Source organism: Tyto alba, unplaced genomic scaffold (assembly GCF_018691265.1).
Source record: "Tyto alba isolate M040663 unplaced genomic scaffold, T.alba_DEE_v4.0 Super-Scaffold_40, whole genome shotgun sequence".
NCBI classification, from domain to species: Eukaryota; Metazoa; Chordata; class Aves; order Strigiformes; family Tytonidae; genus Tyto; species Tyto alba.
The window spans coordinates 34,855,292-34,875,829 of record NW_024881316.1 but is presented as its reverse complement, the minus strand read 5'-3'; the positions used below and the strand labels follow the sequence as shown (position 1 = coordinate 34,875,829).

General features: G+C 46.0%; 1 protein-coding gene across 1 annotated transcript in view; it reads right to left on the bottom strand.

Moving 5' to 3' along the window:
* Window positions 1-20,538, bottom strand: part of ATP6V1C2 (ATPase H+ transporting V1 subunit C2) — a 21,602-nt gene extending 1,064 nt beyond the window's left edge. Inside the window, exons 1-12 of the mRNA XM_042803143.1 lie at window positions 20,445-20,538; window positions 18,420-18,578; window positions 16,746-16,813; window positions 11,410-11,495; window positions 6,572-6,666; window positions 5,797-5,888; window positions 3,795-3,893; window positions 2,661-2,729; window positions 1,647-1,739; window positions 1,126-1,219; window positions 722-819; window positions 186-315 (exon numbers count right to left, since the gene is read on the bottom strand). Coding sequence (XP_042659077.1) covers window positions 186-315; window positions 722-819; window positions 1,126-1,219; window positions 1,647-1,739; window positions 2,661-2,729; window positions 3,795-3,893; window positions 5,797-5,888; window positions 6,572-6,666; window positions 11,410-11,495; window positions 16,746-16,813; window positions 18,420-18,548 — 1,053 coding nt within the window. The 5' untranslated portion in view covers window positions 18,549-18,578; window positions 20,445-20,538. The remainder of the gene's footprint in view (window positions 1-185; window positions 316-721; window positions 820-1,125; window positions 1,220-1,646; window positions 1,740-2,660; window positions 2,730-3,794; window positions 3,894-5,796; window positions 5,889-6,571; window positions 6,667-11,409; window positions 11,496-16,745; window positions 16,814-18,419; window positions 18,579-20,444) is intronic.

Here is a 20,538-nt window from a genome sequence, read left to right as displayed (position 1 = left end):
ATCATAATCTGAGCCTCCTGTTACATTAATCAAATATGCAACCACCAGGCATTAGAGCTGCATCCAGGGTTCCCAGCATGGCAAAACGGGAGGAGATGTGTGCTCTGGCCCCTGGACAGTGACAGCGTTCATTTGGCTAAGCCGAAAAAAGCTCCAGCATGTGCACTTGCAGTCCAAATACTTACATCCATTATACTTGCTGCTGCAACTTCATCCAGGTGTTTGAAGACCACGTTCAGGACATCTCTGAGGCGTTTCACAGACTTCCTATTTGGCTGCAGCAGCATTGCTTGGAAATTCACTGGGAGGCCGTACCTTGAAACACATCAACACACCCGGTCACCTGCTGGGAGGGGGCACGCCTTGCTGTTCCTGCCCCTCTCCCACTTCAGGCTCTGGCCACCCTACCTGGTGGTGCGCTGCAGAACACATCTCAGGGCGGGGGTGCTGCCTCCTTATCTAAAAGCATTTTCTTTTTGAAGCCGACAGTCAACTAAACAGCACCTTTCTGTTTTCCACGTCCCTGTAAGTGCCCCCAGAGAACTGTTTTTTATCAACCCTTCTATGTATGTCACCTTTTTTGTGGTCATCTGTATTGTCAGCTCCTGGAGCGAGGTGTGTAAGGGATGTTCCCTCCCACAAAGGAACTGCCCCAGGAAGAGCCCTGTACAGTTTGATTTCTACAGGAATCTCTGCCGGCACTGCGTGGTTACTCACTTACCTCAGGACAGATTCAACAAAAACTCTCAAGGCTTTCACATGAATCCAAGCCACAAATGCTTCACTGAAGTTCACTTTCAGCCAGCGCAGCAACGGGCCCTGTGAGAACAGACACAGCAGCGCTGTGATCCCCCTTGCCGTGTGAAGCAGCTCCAGAGCTAACGCCACCGAAGCTGGGGGCGCTGCTGAGATAATTCTCAGGCAGCCTGTTAGTGGCTCCCAGTTTACCAGAAACACAAATGACCTTGGGCAAATTGTGTTATCTACCCTGTGCCTCAATTTTCTGGGCTAAATGGACCTCACAGGATTCTGCTGGAACCATAAAGCCATTTCTGAGCGAGAGGTGCATAGGCATGCCCGAAGCAAAGGCTGTCATGTGGGCCATCAACATGATGTGCTACTTACATATTGTTGTTTCTTATCAGAAGCTAATTTCATCAGCTCTTCCTTTTCACATTTCAGTTCCTTCTCATCAAAATAAAATTCTCGAACCATGAACCTACAATTGAATGACATTTGCTCTCACAAGCCATAGTCCAAGCAATATGCATGCTCATTTCTTTTGCCTCTGCAGAAGCAGGTGCAGGCTATTTCCAAGTTGCTAACCATTTAACTAGTTAAAGTATGTAGAGGGTGAGGGTTGAAGTCACCCCCAGAAAGCAAGCTGCCTGCTCTCATGAGAGCAGGAAGGACAATTTGAGGATCTATAGTTTGGTGCTTGAAGAACAGGATCACTGTATCTGCTGCTACAGCTCCTTCCCACACTGTCATCCCAGAGGCTTTAGGGCCAGCAGCAGCCCAGACAGTAAAGAAGTCCTGAAAACCAGTGGTGGATTCATCTGTACCGTACACAGAACAAGCCTCACCTTATCCTCATTATCTGCTTGCTAGCCTGCCCTGCGTAGCCATCAGTGAGTGCTTCTTACCTGTTCTCCCTGGCTTTAGCCTTGAAGTCATCCATCACTTTTCTAAATAGGGTCACGGTGAAGAGTCCTCCCTCTGCATCCTCAGCAATCATTCTGTGGGAGGGAAATTCACTGCTATGATTTGACATGGCAAATCCCTCATGCCTTCTCCACCTCCCTCTTTTACAGTTCTTTTTTAATTTATGGTACAGAACAACACCCTGCTTTTCAAGAACTGATGTGACTGCAATAGGGAACAAAGGCTTTACTAGCACTGGCCACACTATCTCCAGTGTAGAACTCCCATGAGTTAAGTTCCTGAACCCATCGCACTACACACACATTCTGCCTGCCTGATTCTTCTGTTTCCTGGTAACGTTCCCCCACTTCCCATGCACTTGTTTTTTTGAGATAGGCAGTAGCAAACAGCTTTCTCCTTTCTCTGTGCTTTCTACTTCTTCCATTTCAGATAGCACTGTCACCTCTTGTGCCCTGGATTGGACCTCATGTGTGAATATTTAATTCCTAGGAAGGATTTTTTACTCCAGGTGAAAGGATAAGTTAATATGGCACTTGCTAATGCAAATGACAATACGTTGAATTATCCTATTCTACAGAAGGAAGCAATTAATTAAAGATGCAAAGATAGCGTTTGATCTTTGTAAAAAGTAATTTCCTTAAAGTTATATGTGATTGCACATGTCTGAATTCTGCCTGGATTACTGTAACAAATTGTTTATCTGTTTTATACAAAAAGCAAAGGCCCTGGTTGAAAGTAGAAAGAACTAGATTACTGGAAAGGGGAACAACAAGCTAATTATAAAAAAAAAAAAAAGTGATTTTCTTTCATCTGTGCTTTCCTTCAACAGAGTAATTTCTGATTTCAATTGAGAATGAGATTGGGCAAATCTATATGTGAACATGGAGTCCATGCATTAGACAAGTGATTACTTTCAGGATCCAGCAATTTGAGGGGCTAAACTATGACAGGGATCTCTGAAACAAACCAGGACCTTAATTTGGAATTTCACTCACTTGGTGGAGCGAGGCACTACCATATCGGAGAGGGATTCATAGGTCTTCTGCCACTGTACATAGCTTGACCTTTGAGCAACACAAAAGAAAGCACAATAAATAAATACTATATACTAAACAGAAAATGTGTTGATAAATATAGTTAATTAAACTAATGGCTTAGGGTGGAAGGGTTGGAGCTCTTTGTGCCGAGTTATGGGATTAAGATACATTAAGCCTCTCCTAGTCACCAGCTAGGGAGATGTTTCCCTCAATGCTGCACCCTCAATCCTCACTTTGGGTCCTGGCATGAGGAAGAGCAGGAAGCTGATGGTGGGAAGAACGTGGCTTTTGGCACATACTTCCCAGCTGGCATGCAGCGCCCCATGCTCCAGGATCCCTGCACAAGCTGCCCCTGATCCATGGGTAGGTGTGGTACATCTGCTACAGGCAATCCCAGAGTTGATCTGGCGCTATGCTGCAAATATGGCAAGTGCCAGCACTGGGAGAAAGGGGCGGAGGGGATGGTAGGAGTTTGCAAAACAAGAAGTGTTTATAGGGGGGAATCTGAAAAAAAGTGCAAATAAGGAACTCAACAAACATATCTCAGATAGCTTTTTGTAACATGTATTTCACAGACAGAAGAGTGGCAGTACTGTATGTGTGTGTTGGGACCGGGCTATACGGAGAGGAAAAGTCTTGTGTAGGCTTCTGAGAAGGGCATCGTATAACTTCACAACTGATGGTGATGGCTGTCATCCTATGTACAGGGACTTATCAACGCATGGCCAACAGAGGCCTTGTGAGTTTGACAGCTCTAATTCTTTTATAAACTGGCTACACTCCAGTAAGAATCTGTTTTTCTCTTTTTTAACTTGTACTGTTCCACACCAGGAGGCTGTTTGAGAACCCACTCCAGAACCATTAAAAAACCTACATCCCAATTCTGTCCTGCTCCAAGTTTGGAGCCGTCTCTGTGTATTTCTCTTGTGGCAGCACCACCCTTAGCAGAGGCTGCTCTTTGCTAACAGCTCCACCCATGCCCCAGCCACAGGCTGATGAGCTGCCCCAACCTGACCCAGGATCGCCTGGAGCCGGTGCTGAGGCCTGAAACTCAATGCCACATTGAGCGGTGTGCACACACTATTGCCTTACTTTGGCACCACGACAAGCAGCGTGATGAGATACTCAGAATTCAGAACAAAGTCTTCTTTATGCACGATGTCTGCTAGGGTCCGAGTCAGCAGATTTCCCCTGTGGTGAAGAAGACAAAGGAAAAATAACATTAGCAGGAACCCAGCAGCAGCACACTGGAGGTATTGTGCTGTGGGTATAGTTGCTAACACTGTATACTGGGGTAGAAGGCGGCCAGGAGGGAGGTGGCTAAAGGACCCATCTATACTTCTAAAACGTCCATTTAGTTATTTTTACTACAACTAAAAAGAACAAAAAAGCAACAGTACTAATGGCAGAATACTGGTGACTAGCACTAGGTTAGTTTATGTCCTTTATGTTAAATTACACTATTCTGCAGCTATTGTTTCTACAGTAAGGATGGAGGTGCAGGGGAAGTGCACAGCTGAAATTACCACCCTGCTCCCATCATTGCTGCATCTTTCAGGAGCCACCTGCTTTCTGAAGCTGCCTGCTGAGCTGCCTGTGTGACCGTTCTTCGGGAAGAGTAAGTCTAAACATTAATTAACTGGCCAGTAACATCTTATTAGATGCTTGTTCAACCCAAGCTAGCTGGTACTGGTAAACACCAGAGATGCCATCATTTAAAGGTGGACAGGATGGTGGGAGAAAGATAGGCCTGGACCACGAGGTCTCCATTCTTCTCCCTGCTGGAGGCCTGGCATTGCTCATATTCTCCACACAGAGCTCTGCCTCTCTCCGGGTGCTTAAAACTGACATGGAAGCCGGAGAGATGCTGCAGGAGTAGGCTGGGAATATGAACGGTGCCAAGAAAAGGGAAACGGGAGCTAATATCCCCTAATCCCTCTCGCCCATGATTATCCACATGCATGCAGCCTGAGACAAATGTGTCTAACACTGTCTATACCAAGCGAGAAGCACAGGCCAGTGGTGAGGCAGGGACACAGGAACTCAGCAGAGAGAGGGGGAGATGTAACTGTGATACAGCTCTGCTGCTGACCCTCGTGGGCACTGCAGTCCCCGTGTTGAATGGGTCTCCATAAGGGAGAGCGTTTTCTTGACAAACTTGTGCTGAACCACCACCTGGAAGTATTATTTCTGTGGTTTCTTGCTGGGTTCAGTGGAGTTGGTGCCAGGTATACTAATTTTAGCTCCACATTCAGAACAAAATTCCAACAACTGTGGAGTTTGGTTTGAGCCCCTGTGAGTATCTTCCTTGGGTAAAGGCTGGTTTCTAGGCGGGCTGCCAGCCTGGCTGGCTGCAGTGCCAGGGAAGTGAGGACCCGCGTCCTGTGCCCAGAGCAAGGGGCTGTGAGTAGGACAGAGTGGCACAGATGAGCATGTGTTGGGCAAGGGCTTGCACAGCATCATCTGAGTTGCTTTAAATACGCTACATACTGGAACTTATTATTCTCCCCAGTGATACCCTGGAAAAAAATCCATGTGTCAGCACTGACATAGGTAAAGACCATAAGCAGCTGAAGACAGGAGAGAGAACATTTGGGAAGCCCTGACAGGGAATTATCTGGACCAACAGAATGAAACAAAGAAAGGAAAAATGTAAGTGGGATGCTGCTGAGGTGTAGGAACAAGCAAGACAGAGCTGTTTCCTACGGGAGCTCTGCAAATGCTCTTCAGAACATAGGAAACATCTCTGTACGGCAAAGGAATCCACCAGCTGACCCAGATCATCTAATTTCCAACTCTCTGAAATCTCATCAGAACAATACAGTGCATTTTATTTTGACTCTTTCCAAGACTGCCTGCTCACACTGCAATAAAATCCTGTTAGGAACTGCGGTGTCCCCGACATGATTTTGAGACATGCTGATCACACCAGCTTCCTCCCCAGCTTTTGCTGGGTCTGCAGATGCTCAGCATGACCCAAAGCCAAAAAAATTTGTTCCCATCAGAACACACATGCTCCACTGCACCGCACATGCACTGTCCTCAGTTCAGCCATGCAGCGTTACAGACAAAACCAGGCATGTGCTATACTTACACGGTTTTTTTCTCCAGGTTTTGCAAATTTCCTTTAATGTTGTTGTATGCGGCTGATCGGGTCTTTAGGTCTGTTTCTATTTGAGTCACTTGCTAAAACAAAGTAGAAAAGAGTAAGTCAGTTCAGTGCTTGAGACCTTGTCATCACACCCCTTCTGCTACCTCTGCACCCTAACACAAGGACACAGCTGTCAGCCCCTCATAAAACCCGCTGATTGCGGCCGAGAAGGAGCTGCTGCCAGAGCTCCCCTGTGGCAAAGGCCTCCGCAGAAAGTAGGATACAGTTGGCTGCTGCTGTATGTGTTACAGCTGTACCCAAGGAGCAAGTTCACAGTTTCATTTGTTAGCTGTATTGAACAACACATCACGCCTTTCTGAATGGACTGACAGTGTAAATAATTCATCCAGCCTGCAATACGTTTGATTTAATGTCAGGCCAACAATTTCACAAAAGAACTCCAAAATGGAGAATAATATGGCAGTATATAAAAAAAATAAGATATTAAAATGAGGGGATTAAAGTGCAGAAAGCATGTCAATGTGCTCTAGTAAATCTGATAAAATGCTATACTTACAGACTAGATAGGTTTAAATACAGGCAACATTAATATAATAGAAATTGAAATATCAACTGCTTTAGTACGAAGTGTGTGCTGAGTCCACTCCTGCCCAAAGGAAAGGCAAAGCTCTCACTGATATGATGAGAGGAGGGACCAAAAACTGACAAAAGACATGCTTCCCCATGCCGACATCTTAAAATTTGGAGTACAATTTACCTTTGCTAAGGCTTCTGATATATTCTTCAGCGGCTGCTTTATGGGATATTTGGCCATGTCCCACTCAAACCGTGTCAGGTAGCTAATTAGGTCAACTGAAAATGCAAACAGATGCATGAAAGAAGATAGTTTACCAGATGGCAGGTCAGTTTGGGTCGTAGTCCCAAGCTATAGTTTAGGCATAACTTTGACTAACATTAGACACAGGCGTGAACCCGAAGCCCACCTCTGAATCCCCATAGAAATTTGATCTAGATCAAATCCACGCAGATCACACGCCCAATCTAGTCATCTTTCTAAACATCCCCAAAGTTAGATGTTGAACCAGAAAGCTTTTCTGCATTACACTTAACAGTATAGAACATCCATTACTGTAAAATTAGCTGTATCAGCAGGACACCGCAATGTGCAGCCATTCTTCTTCACAGTAGAAACAGCTTCATGTAACCTCAATCTTGATTAGAAATATGCCTGAATTTAATCTCAGCAAGATCTATCAGAAAAATACTTTGTGCCCAGGACCAGCAGTACTATTCAGGGTTGTTGGGAGCTTGATCAAAGGTATTAAGAGTGTAGCTGATGTCACTTCTCCGTGATTCAGTCAAGCGCTCACTGGAAATCAAACAAATTCAGGTGCGATGAGGAATTCCTCATTGACTCTGCACACAGAGCTCTCCATCTCACAAAAAGCTATACAGTATTTCTCTAAATGGATTAGATCCACTCACAGCATCCACAAATAGAAATTCACAGCAAGGCCCTGTGCATGCAGCCCCCCCAAAACAAGGCACCCTCGGACCATGGAGAGCCATGGCTTCTTCCCAGAATTGAGGGGAGAAGACACATATGACACCCAGCTCCTAGAACAGGATCATGCTGTTTCACTCTGAAGGCTAAGGCTCCTTAACATTAGAAAACACTAAGGTTTAGTGCATAATGGTACCAAATAAGGAATTCTCTAGGGGCTTATGAAATCAGACAGCTCTTTGCCTGACTCCCAAGAGCCCTTAGGATGCAAAACACACCCCTACATAGTGTTCTCAGGCAACTTTATGGGATAGGATAGTCACACGTCCTGCCACAACAAGCAGAAGGGTTGGGACTGTCCCCTGCAGTTAGGGACACTAGAGGAAGGCAGCCAGCAGGGTCTTAATGTCTAGACAAAGAGGCCAGAGGCACTGTCACCTGCAGGGTGGACTTCCAGACCAGGAGGGCAATCATGGAGAATACCCGGGAAGTTGCTCTGGGAAGATGGGGAGCAAAACAAGCTCAAGGTGACAAGTAAAAGGAGGGCCGTGCTGCAGTCATTCAGTGCTCTTTGCTGCCTTGTCCAAAGAATTAATTCAGTCCCACAGCGAGGTTTGAGCACAATCTCTTGTGGGCTGGACTTCCAGGGTGTGGGGAAAACTTTCTGAACCAAGATGCATAAGAAGGAATGTGAAAAGTTGTGTAATTGCCATACTACCAGGCTGAGGGTACTACCCTGTCTCGTGTGATACTGAATACCCTTGGCAGGAGAGCACTATCCTTTCCATGGGCTTCTCTCACCCCACAACAGAGTCAGTTTACCCTATTAGATTTCCAAAGCATGGAAAGTCTTATGTTAGGAGGAAACAGGCAAGGGATAAACTGCCTGGGAGGCAGCGAGCACTGGCATGACAGTGTTCTCCCCCTCTTATAAACCACAGCTGTGTAAATCTCCCCCGCATCCAATGGACAGGAGTCATGAGGCAAAGATCCAAACTTTTCTGCTAAGCTCTCACTGCGAATCAACAAATTCTCCCGAACAGGGAGGCTGTGGAAAGGGGGCAAAACTGCAGATGGCAGGGAGAGCTAACACACAGCTCCGGCATGCACAGTTCTCTGGCAGTGCTTGCTCATGGCCTCTGGGGGGAAGGCAGGGAGGTCAAAAATACTTGAGCAACAAAGTTGACAGAGAATTTTCAGCACAGGGTATGCAACACAGGGATTTTATCCTGCTGTCTCTCTTGCAAGCTTTCTTGTTTAGGCTTTGCTGAATCCAACGTAAATGAAACCTGCAAATAGCATGATATTACTGGGCTGCATGGAGGAACAGTGTATTCACAGGTTCTTTGAAGACAGACACTGATCGATTTATAGCTGAGGAGATATGAAAGTTCCCTGAAGACCTACACATGCCCTTTCTATCCTCGTATGCCTTGAACCTCAGTAGAATTCAAATGTTAAGTAGTTAAGCACAGCATAAGTTCTCAGCCTGTTTTACAAGTTGACTCCTGAGCAGTGCTCTGGCACTGGTGCAGTTTAGTTAAGCATCCTGATCTTGGGGATGGCACAAACTACAGTGAACACACTAGCAGAATTGAGCTTAAAATGCCAAGCAGTCCAAGCAACCTGATGCTCCTGGAATGACATCCCTCATTTACGCAACCCTGTCAAGTCACTTCTGAAAGACCTCACATAGCTGCCTAGCCAGGAGAGATGCTTCCTACCTACCCCAACATGCTCACAGCTGCCCAGGAACCCCACAGACTGAATTTCTCATAACTCTGATTTATTCATCCAGCTCTAAGAGGCAATGTTAAGTACTTTCCCTTCAAAACACTTAATTCTTCAAAACTGTTATGCTTCCCATTTTGTTTTGTTTTGAGCTCATTATAAAGAATGCAGTTATTCCACCACTTAACAAATTTTAAAATTCATTTGGGTTTAACATCACTATAAATGGAAGAGAATTTGGTCTAAATCTTTGAAGAAAAGCTTTACTCACATTTTACACTTCTAATTCTGTCATAAGCAAGAAAGCATTAGCTGCTGTTGTGATATACTAAAATTCCCTTTATTACACAAGCACACATTTCTCTCCAAGTGCCTGCTTCTGACTGCTGCCCACTGGAAAGCAGCGTGTCTGTTCACATCACTAGAAGTGCTGTATTTTCTAGTACTTCACATTTTTCTTCACTCAAATCTAACCAAAAAATTGTTCGACACAGAGCCACCACCTTCATCAGTTTGTAGACTGAACTGTTGTCAGGATTATGTACAACTGAGCTAAAATCAGAAAACTTGTATAGTGTAACTTAAACCAAAATTTGAGTTAGGATGGTCTAATAGTCTGAAATGGGACCAAAATGTCATGTCTTATAATTTTGTTTCTGATTTCACAACCTCAAGGAACTCTGCAACTTTAGGGTCCTTTTGCTAACCAGGAAGGGAAGGAAGAAGAATTCATACAGCAAAGTTGCTGCTGCTCATGAAAAATGGCACTGGACTATATTAGGGGAATCCTCATATATTAAAGTTGACTCAAGTTTTTAAGATGCAGTCAATAATCTTGGAAAGGTTAATGTCTTTGTTTAATATGATTTGTTTGGATGACCAAATTCAGACAGAAGACAGAAATTAGTAACACATACAAGTAATTTCCACATCCTTCTATTACCACACAGGCAGAGCTGATAGGAAAGGAAAATGGTGTGAAGAGAGGAAATGAAGGAAATAAGTGAAACCTGTTGTTTCTCAAGTCATAGGGATATCGTGATCAAGCTACGAGGTTGTTACTTGAGAAATCCATCGCAACCTGATCACTGTATCTCTACAACCAGACCAAGACTTGTCTCTATCACTAATACACACAAATGCATGCTTGTAACAACACTGCAATCATCAATCCTCAACATACTTTTGAGACACTTCATTTTATCCTTTAGCCCTGAAACACATTAAGTGGGATTAATGTACTTGTCAAACAGTTGCACTCATCAAATGTCAGTCTTATGTCATGCAAAGGGGGCATTTCTAAAAGAATTTCCTCCCCATACTTTTCTCATACAGATCTGAAGGACAACACTGCAGACAGTCAAAGGGTGATGGAGTGCACACTCTTAGTTTATTTAAAAGCATCATTCTACAAGCCTGCAATTAGCACATGTAGCACATCCAATTTTGTTGTACTTTTCCAGGACAGCTAAGGAGGAATTTGCTTTGAAACACGCTCAGCATCTAATGAAACATGTGGAGATCTACAAGCCATCAGTTTCTAAACGTTAATTTTGACCTTGACACAGGCTCCCTTTAGGGCCTTGAGTACCGTACTAGATAATAAGGGGGGAAAATCAGTTCATGGAGTTTATAAAAACACCTCATTGACTACTCAGAGATGATGCGGGGGAGCATACAATGAGGTAGTGGACTCCCACAGCCCTTTGACGTGTCAGAAGTGCCTCTGCTGTCACTGCCCATTCTTCTTTTCTGCCACACCACTGCTGCCAGCCAGGGCAGGACCCCACTGGAGGACATTTCCTCCCAGCAGGAGTAGCACGTGCACATCGTGCCAGCCCCTGGCACCCCCTTGTGAGGGCAGCCCCAGCTCCATGTTTTGGAGCTGTTGGCTCACACATCCATCCGTGATGTCAGAAATCCACAGTTAACAACATGATCTATCCCAGTATGGTAGGAGGGAAGGCAAATCATTAACAGATCACTGACAGATGTCATGCAGCCATACTGAATGAGGTTCAGCTGCCTGCAAGAGATCAAGCCTATACAGGGCACAGAAAGGCGCTAGGTCATTTTAGGACTGAAGAAGGATGTCTCCTGATTTCCTCTTCACTCCTCAGCTTTGGTGTTAGAAACTAGTTCAGTACTAGGTGCTGAACACTGCTCTGGAAGCAAAGTTGGCACTGGATAAAGCTTCTGCTAATTTTGACAAAAATGGGAGCAGGCCAGATGTGTTCTTAAAAAACGTTGCTGATGGTTGTCCTTTCTAATGTGTGACTGTTTCAACTCCACATGTTCATATTCTGAAGCAAACAAAGGCAGCATCAATGCATTAAAAAAATCACAATCACAGCACCTACCTCCATTGGCCAGAAGATTTTCCTGGACTTTATCTTTTGAGTCCTCCATAACTTCTCCTATGTACTGGGCTATTTTCTTTATTACGCTTAGGTGTAAGAAGAGAGTCTTTGTTAGTGAAGAAACAAAATTAGTATAAAACAGTTGCCACAATGATCTGATAAACATGGAAATGCCCAAACAAAACATTTCGGAACCACAGCAGATTAATTTTCAATTCAAATGATGATAAACAATCATCTCCATGATAATACCTTATTTCTGAATACACCGATCTCCTCAAACACATAGGTAATATCATCTCCCCAGTGCTCTAGGCTTTCAGAAGATCAAGATTCAGTCTTCTATATACTCATGACACTCATAGCAGAAACCAGAAGGCAAGAAACCCACATTTAAAACTCCAAAGGTGATGGAGGAACTAGGAGGCTACATACAGACAACATTGGCTGAAAATCTGTTCCACGGGATGCTAAATAAGCCCTTAGGGCTTGCTGAGATAAGGTTCTTACAAAGTACTTGGGGGAAAATGACAATGTTCTCTTGTTTGACAGGGACAATTTCCTTCTTGTTCCTCTTCTTTAGGGGATTCTTTCTCTCTTCTCTTTAGCATGGTGGACAAGACACTCCTGTAAGGTGTGGGAGAACTAGATTCAAATCCTCCTGACCAATTCAGAGCAGTAATTTGAACAGAGCCCCTCCTGGAGAACATTGTCTCCAAACAGTTACTTACTCTTTTCTTATTTTTAAAAAATGGATTTATAAAGTCCCTCCAGCAGTAGAGCCCCCTGGCTCAAAGTATCTATCTCATACATGCCAAGTGCCTTTCTGGTTGTTCTAGTATGCTTCTGTACTCAAAAATATTCACAGAATTTGGCCTTCAGTTCCCTAACCGTTCCAGGTTGACTGCACCTCATTAGGAAAAACAAAAAAAAAAAAAGAAAAAAAAAATCAACAGCTAAAAAGTAACTGCCTGGTGGTCATGGAATTGGCAGGGACACGAATTGGACAATCCTTGGTGTAGTGACAGGGAGTGGAGCATAATGGCAGGCTTTTCCCTTTCTTTCCTTACAGAGGGGAGACTACTACAGCTGCAGATGAGCTGGAGACTGAAAGGGCACCTACAGTGTTTGGACAATGAGTCTTGTGACATCCTGTGGCTTTCAAGAGCTCAAGAAAGGGACTTCAGGCCAGGTACAGCCACCATGAAAGGATTTTCTTTGATGTGCTGCAAAGCAGTTATATGGGCCATTTAAAAGCAGGAATTCATAAAGGTGAAGATTCCCTCTACCTCCATCCCTGTGAAGAAACTTACAGTCTTAGGGAAGGTTTTCCAGTCTTGTGATAGGGAGGAAAAAAATCTGAGATTGCTGATGCTGCCAAGAATGCAGTAGTCAGAATTCCTGCTGTTAGGGGTCATTCAGCCTGGAGAAGAGAAGACTTTATTGTGGCTTTTCACTATATAAAGGGGGCTTATAAGAAATACGGAGAGAGACTTTTTACTAGGGCCTGTAGTGACAGGACAAGAAGCAACAGCTTTAAACTGAAAGAGGGTAGATTTAGATTGGACATAAAGAAATTCTTTACTGTGAGGGTGGTGAGGCACTGGCCCAGGGTGCCCAGAGAAGCTGTGGCTGCCCCCTTCCTGGAAGGGTTCAAGGCCAGGTTGGACGGGGCTGTGAGCAACCTGGTCTGGTGGAAGGTGTCCCTGCCCACAGCAGGGGGGTTGGGCCAGGTGATCTCTAAAGGTCCTTTCCAACCCAAACCATTCTTCTCTGGCCCTGGACAGGTGCAGTTCAGAGTGCCTGTAGGAGGAATCTACACCATTGTGCCCTAGTTCACATCCCTCTCCCAAGGCTGCTGCAGTTTGTCACCATCTGGCTGCAGCCACTTAGGGACCCAGTGACAGCTGAGCGTTGCAGGACAGCGCGTGTTGCCCACACTCGTGCTGCAGGGAGGGTGCAGGGATCCACACAGCAGTTCCCCATCAGCTGTGACCTCGCCAAGCATTTCTGCAATTTTTGGCTTGTGGATGCAGCTGGTTTTTGGCTCCTTCATGGTGCTCAGGGAGCCCAAAGGAACTCTGAACATGACAGGACTCCAGTTCAGTTGGTATGAACAGTATAGCAGGAGGCTAAAGACATTACGGAGAAAGCATTCAACAGGGAAGTGTATAAACCAGTAGCTTTTCCAAGGGGCCTGAGCTGCTTTCGTTATTGTTGAGTGCAGCTGACAGCTAATGTGACAGCTGGGAGACATTGAGCTCTGGTCTCTTTCTGTAGGTACAGACAGTGGGACAGGTATGTGCTTTCATGCACCCAACAGTCCTAGCTGACCAGGTGAGGGTTGGCTCCCTCCCAGCCCACACACCCCAAGGACCCTGCAGCAGGACACAGACAGAATGTATGCATATACTGGGCCAGAGAAACATTCTCCAGTTCTGGCTTAGTTTCTGTGCCTTGCCTTGACCCTGTGAAATGCAAGTGGGATTCACTCATCCAATACATTCCGCATGCAAAGACAGAACACACACCTTGCACACCACCGCTGTCTGAGGCACGCAAAAGGAATGAGAGCCCTGGGGGAGCCCCATCAACTATAGTGACATCCAACAGCAAGCAGCTTTCACATGCAATCCTTAAACCTCTGCTTTTAGATGAGATGAATCCCACCTTGAGCAAATAGCATGCTCAAATGATGCATTATAAAAGGAGAGGGTTTCAGCTAAACCTCCTCAAGAAGTAATAATAAAAACCTGTAAAGATAATGACTCCATTTAGTGTATTATTATGGACTGAAAGACTCTTACATTTTGCTTCTGAAATAGCTGCAGTGTCATTATTTAAAAAAAAAAAAAAAAAAAAAGTAAAAAACAGTCTAACACTTTTTAAAAGATACTGTGTATTAAAGGGTGATACCAGCTAGGCCTCCAAAATACGGAGGGGAGCGGAAGCCCTGCAATCTGAGGCCAAGGACCCGGGAGAACCCCTGGGCAAGAGTGACCAAGGGATTGTCAGCTTGAGGGAGCTCCACACTACCCCACAGTGACATGGAAAAACACTCTGCCTCCCTGTGTAAATAAATAATAAAAGTATGTGGAAACAATAGATCCTGCAAACTCTTGCCCATTCTCTGCTGTCCTGGCAGGAGGCAGTGCTGACAGGTTTGCACTGCCTGGCTCTACTGGCAGTTGTGTTTATCTACCAACAGCACAGCAGGTAGCTGTTTCAGAAGAGCAGTAACATAGATGCTCTTAGTTTGAGGTTGGTTGAACAGCCTTGTAACCCTTTGGATGCCATTTAAGTCAATGAACTGCGAGTGCTTGGCATTTTAACGCTTGAATCACAATTTAGACTCAAAATCCACTTAAATTTATTTATAAAATGTTGTTGTATGTCCTTGTGGGACTAGATCTGCTAATACATTTGTGTTTATTATTATCTGTTATTACTCTACTATGATGAACTTATTTTTCAACATGTTTATTTTTAAATTTTGTTGATCCTTCTTGGTTACCTAGCTCGACAGGCAAATGAGACAAATAGGAAGAGTCCCTACCTCAGCAGGTTACAGTGGAAAGGCCTCACCGACCCACTTTGCTCAGTACCTATAGCATGTCATACCGTAAGTCATAACTGGCATTAAAGGGACAATTAGTGGCGTGAAGTGGCATTCAGCCAGAACAACCTGTACCATGTTGTCAAGACAAAGGTAAAAGGAGGAGCTAGTGAGGCTAGGGAGCTCATACTGACATTTCACTTAAAACTACCCTCTGTCATCCTACATGGATCCTACAGTCAGCTTTCCAGAAGTCCTAATTCTTTACAAACCTGGGAATTAGTTAAGCCCTTCTGAAAAATCAGTTCTGCATGATATTTGGCAGTCCTCAAACCCAGATGACACAGCTGCTTGCCCATCTGCAGCCCTAATTAGAGACACCTTTGAAGTAGAACAGATAGCAGGTATTGGCACTATCTCTCTCCAAACTTGCCCCCATTCTCACTTCATGAACAATCTCTGCAGTAGGAACCAGCGGCCTGAACATGTTTACAAAGAACTTGGGGCAGTTTTTTTGGCAGGGTCACAATGGAAAAGGTTTTCTTGATGTATTAAGCTCTGTTCTGCTAAAACTTCTGAAAAAAAGTTATATGGTTTAATTTTAGGTAGTCCAATGAGGAGCAGGGAGTTGAACTAGGTGATTCTTGTGGGTCCCTTCCAACTCGAGATATTCTATGATTCTAAGAAGATCAACGTTGTGTGCGACCCAGAGTGATCAAATGTAATCACCCTAATACAGTGCTGCTGTAGCAACAGTTAAAAAAAAAAAATTCCTATGGAGAAAGGTATTCTAGCAGACTTACTTCTACCCCAACTGCCTAGCATAGGTGTAAACAGTTTATATCAGTGTTTCTATACGTGTTTGCAACAGCCGGACAGAATCTATGGAAGTATCAAGCATATTTAAACAAGCAAATCCTTATCAGTCATGTCTGGGGAAAAAAGGCAAGAAGCCCCAGAGCTAGAAAATGCCTCTGTCACTAAGACACCAACTCTATGTGAGGCATGCTTTCAAAGCAAAAAAGAAAACCCCCCAAAGCCCCAGAAGCTTGTACTTTCATTGCCTTGACAACAAAGTCTGCTTTCTTCCATGAAGTATCTTACAATCTGGCATTTTCTCAGCTTGCTGTACTCTATTATTCTTTGTACAACCAGGTCAGTTTGGCAGAAAAGACAAACTAGGCAATGATCAGCAAGGAGATCATGGGAGTCTTTGCATAAGTAGGTTTGATACAATGTGAGTTGATATTGTGGTTTTCAAGGAGTTTAAAAGCCTGAGAGGGAGAGCTCTGGATTTCATTCAGAGGGACTTACTCCTTAGAATTCCTGTATCTGGTTGAAAAGGGGCAGAAGGCTCAATAGAAATATTCTAGGAAAATATGATCAGGGAAGCTTCATAGTCACTAACTGCTGTTTTATTAATATAAGTTTCTGAATGGCGTGGGAAGATGTTATTTTTAAAAAAACAAAACAAAACAAAACACAAAAAAAAACCATGAACCTTTTTAAGAAGTTTACTTTTGAGAAAAAGCTTCCCTAGCACTGCCACTCAGGTGAATTGCTCTACAGACCAAACTACCATAGACTCAATTTTAAGGAATGATCTTTCTTCGTGATGACCCAATGCCAATCAACACAAGGGTTAAACAAAGCCTATCCACTTCAGTCCAGTTGTAGTCCGGGCTGAACTGAGTCAGACCGAGGTGAACACAAGGACATAGCATCTCATAAAAACAATGTCTGTTTCTCATTCGTAGGTAGTAAATAAGATCTATTTTACCTTTCAGCAAAGCTATCAAGTTTTCCCAACTCATCTGACAGACCAACAAGAGCATCCAGTGTCCCCACCTGTGCAAAAGATGAGAAGTAGGTGAAAGATGCACAAGTCTGTCTCAGGCTTCTGTTGGCAGAGTCTCAGGGACATCAACTCATGTTTAGCACTTGTGAATTCAACAGTTTGGCAGAGTTTTATTTACTTGGTGGAAAATAGTAGCGATTCTTTTACCCGAGACCTAGGGCATAAAAAGCCTTTTCCGATAAAGGAAAAACATATGTGTAGTCTCGAGATGATTACACATCAGCATCTCCCTTCCTGCTTTAATTTCTGTATCATCAAGTTTCATAGACTAGTCTTTAACCTGACAAATTAGTAACTAGATATGCACACTGTATACATACAGACAAAACAGATTAACTGTGGGAAGTAGCACTTATTCAAAAGGGGGTCTCTGCCTGCGTTCTTTGCTATTACTAAAGACTAAGCCTCTCACAAAGCCATTTCCTCCAAGATCAACATTTGCTTTTTGTATGACTGTCAGTCACAGTCATAACCTCATGTTTATGTGTTTATGGTATTGCAATATATTGTTGAACCTTTTCTTGTAAGTCTGCCAACTCAGCTTTATGAAGGGTCAAGCTGAAGGAGAGGAATTAAATTTTACATAGAACAATTAGCAGAGTATTAATGGACTGGTTGCACCTTCACATACTGCAAATGCTTTATTTCCTTTAACATTAGCAGACTCACACCAACATTGGCTGGGTAAGGCCCATAGATGGTAAAAATCATACTAATCTCAGGCGCACATGCAAAAAGCAACATTCCCAGCCTGAAACATTCATGTGACAATTCAGTAGGTTATTCTCGAGTAGGTTATTCAGTAGGTTATATACTCAAGAACAGGCCACACTTGCCTTTTACTTGCATCCTTATGTAATGATAATAGCTCAAGTTATAACCATTAACAATCTTTTTGGATTAAAGCCAGATCCTGGATGCACTCAGTGTAGCTTCATTAAGTGATGGGTGATGGCAACTCCCCAAGGAACCCAGTTCCACATCTGTGGTAGCTCCATTGACTTTAATGAAGCATATTTGGATTTTTCATAGACACAAATGAAATAAAAATAAGGTTCAGATCACATAAAATAAGGATTAAATAATGCAAAGATATCTTTAAAAATATTGGATTAATACTCTTCCTATTTATATGATGATATGAAGCTGGGTAATGTGGCTGAATATACACACACATCCATTTCCCAGGGAGTAACATGCACTATAGCACCTTCTCTGTCAGCAGTCTTACTGGCATGGTTCTAAATACACAGCTATTCCCTTCGCATTAGCGGTCCAAGGTGTACAGCGCTGTATGACTTTCACGACTGGGAGCAAATGGTACATCGAGAGCAGTAGATTAGATATTTAACTCATCTCACTCATCTTCACTCTTTCTACATACATCCTTCCAACGTGAAGGTCAACTTCAAGCACAATGACTTCTTTTCTTTCTGATCAATTTTCAGTTCGCTGAACACAACTCATCCCCCAACTGCAATCTTCTTCTATTTTCTGCTTATTATCCCTAAAGATAAATCCCACATTTATCCCAAAACTCTTTAGCCCTCGCTAAAGCTGCTGTATCACCCATACACAAACCCCTTCCTCATTTACCTTTAAGTCTGGAATATGGAATTTGCTGTTGCTGGACAGGTTGGATTTACAAGTCACTGTGTTCATTCTCTCCCATGCCTGCAGATTTGTTTTATCTCCCGGGGCGGAAATCAGCCAGAACTCCGACATGATCTAATATTTTCCCTTCACTCCTGGTCACTGTAGAAACACAAAGCAGGTAAGTGGCTGAAAGATCACCACACAAATTGTGCTCTTCCCTAAGAACAGAAAGCGTTAGAATGGATCACTGATTTTGTTGTTGTTGTTCAGAAACACCATGAGAGTGAGTCAGTCCTGTGTTTCAGGCTGAAACGAAATGTGACCTTCTCCTGAAAGTCACGGGAAGAGTACGGCTGTTCCTCCTTCCTCAGGGTTGTTCCATCCAGTTTCTGAATGAAGAAATGGAGTTTCCTCCCCTCCCCTTTTCCCTCCCAGCCTGTCCCATTCACTTTGCACTGTATGCCCAATCCCGACTGCAGAGTACAGGGACTTCACTAAACCTTCCAAATGTAATTAAGGATTTCTGCTTGTTGAATATTGTGTCTTCAATTTTTGGACACTTGTAGGCAAAAGTAAAAAGACCTCTGCTGAACACGTAGGCTGCAAAAGATGCCATTGGTAAGATGAAATCTTGCTTTCCCCAGAGTTTTTCTTCCCAGGTTGGATAGCAGGGAGCCAGAGGAAGGCAAGTCACAGTGTAGAGAGATGGTGTCAGCAGAACAACATCGATACAACAGCCGCGAGAATCCACGGGGAACAACTACCCTGGTGTTACCCGCACAGCTCCGGGCAGGACATCGGGAAGCAGCACCCACCCAGAACTCTCCCCTTCCTCTCCGAAGGCTGCCCCGAGCCGGCACACCTTCGCTCTCAGGTGCGTGGGACGGGGAAGACGCGACACTCGCCCCTTCACACGCCCCGCAGATGCTGCTGCTGCTGCCGCCGCCGCCGCCCTCAGCGCCCTGCCCGCTCCCCTCACGTCCTGCCCGCTTGTCCCTCAGCGCCCTGCCCGCTCCCCTCACGCCCTGCCCGCTTGTCCCTCAGCGCCCTGCCCGCTCCCCTCACGCCCTGCCCGCTCCCCTCACGCCCTGCCCGCTCCCCTCACGCCCTGCCCGCTCCCCTCAGCGTCCTGCCCGCTCCCCTCAGCGCCCTGCCCGCTCCCCTCAGCGCCCTGCCCGCTCCCCTCACGCCCTGACCGCTTGTCCCTCAGCGTCCTGCCCGCTCCCCTCACGCCCTGCCCGCTCCCCTCACGCCCTGCCCGCTTGTCCCTCAGCGCCCTGCCCGCTCCCCTCACGCCCTGCCCGCTCCCCTCACGCCCTGCCCGCTCCCCTCACGCCCTGCCCGCTCCCCTCACGCCCTGCCCGCTTGTCCCTCAGCGCCCTGCCCGCTCCCCTCACGCCCTGCCCGCTCCCCTCACGCCCTGACCGCTTGTCCCTCAGCGTCCTGCCCGCTCCCCTCACGCCCTGCCCGCTCCCCTCACGCCCTGACCGCTTGTCCCTCAGCGCCCTGCCCGCTCCCCTCAGCGCCCTGCCCGCTCGCCCCTCACGCCCTGCCCGCTCCCCTCGGCGCCCTGCCCGCTCCCCTCGGCGCCCTGCCCGCTCCCCTCGGCGCCCTGCCCGCTCCCCTCACGCCCTGCCCGCTCCCCTCACGCCCTGCCCGCTTGTCCCTCAGCGCCCTGCCCGCTCCCCTCAGCGCCCTGCCCGCTCCCCTCACGCCCTGCCCGCTTGTCCCTCAGCGTCCTGCCCGCTCCCCTCACGCCCTGCCCGCTCCCCTCAGCGCCCTGCCCGCTCCCCTCACGCCCTGCCCGCTCCCCTCACGCCCTGCCCGCTCCCCTCAGCGTCCTGCCCGCTCCCCTCACGCCCTGCCCGCTTGTCCCTCAGCGTCCTGCCCGCTCCCCTCACGCCCTGCCCGCTCCCCTCACGCCCTGCCCGCTCCCCTCAGCGTCCTGCCCGCTCCCCTCACGCCCTGCCCGCTTGTCCCTCAGCGTCCTGCCCGCTCCCCTCACGCCCTGCCCGCCGCCCTCACCTGCGGGAGCTGCCCCTCACGCCCTGCCCGCTGCCCCGCTGCTGTCAACCCCGCGGTGGCTCCCGGCGGGGCGGGCGCGGACATGCTCGGTGCG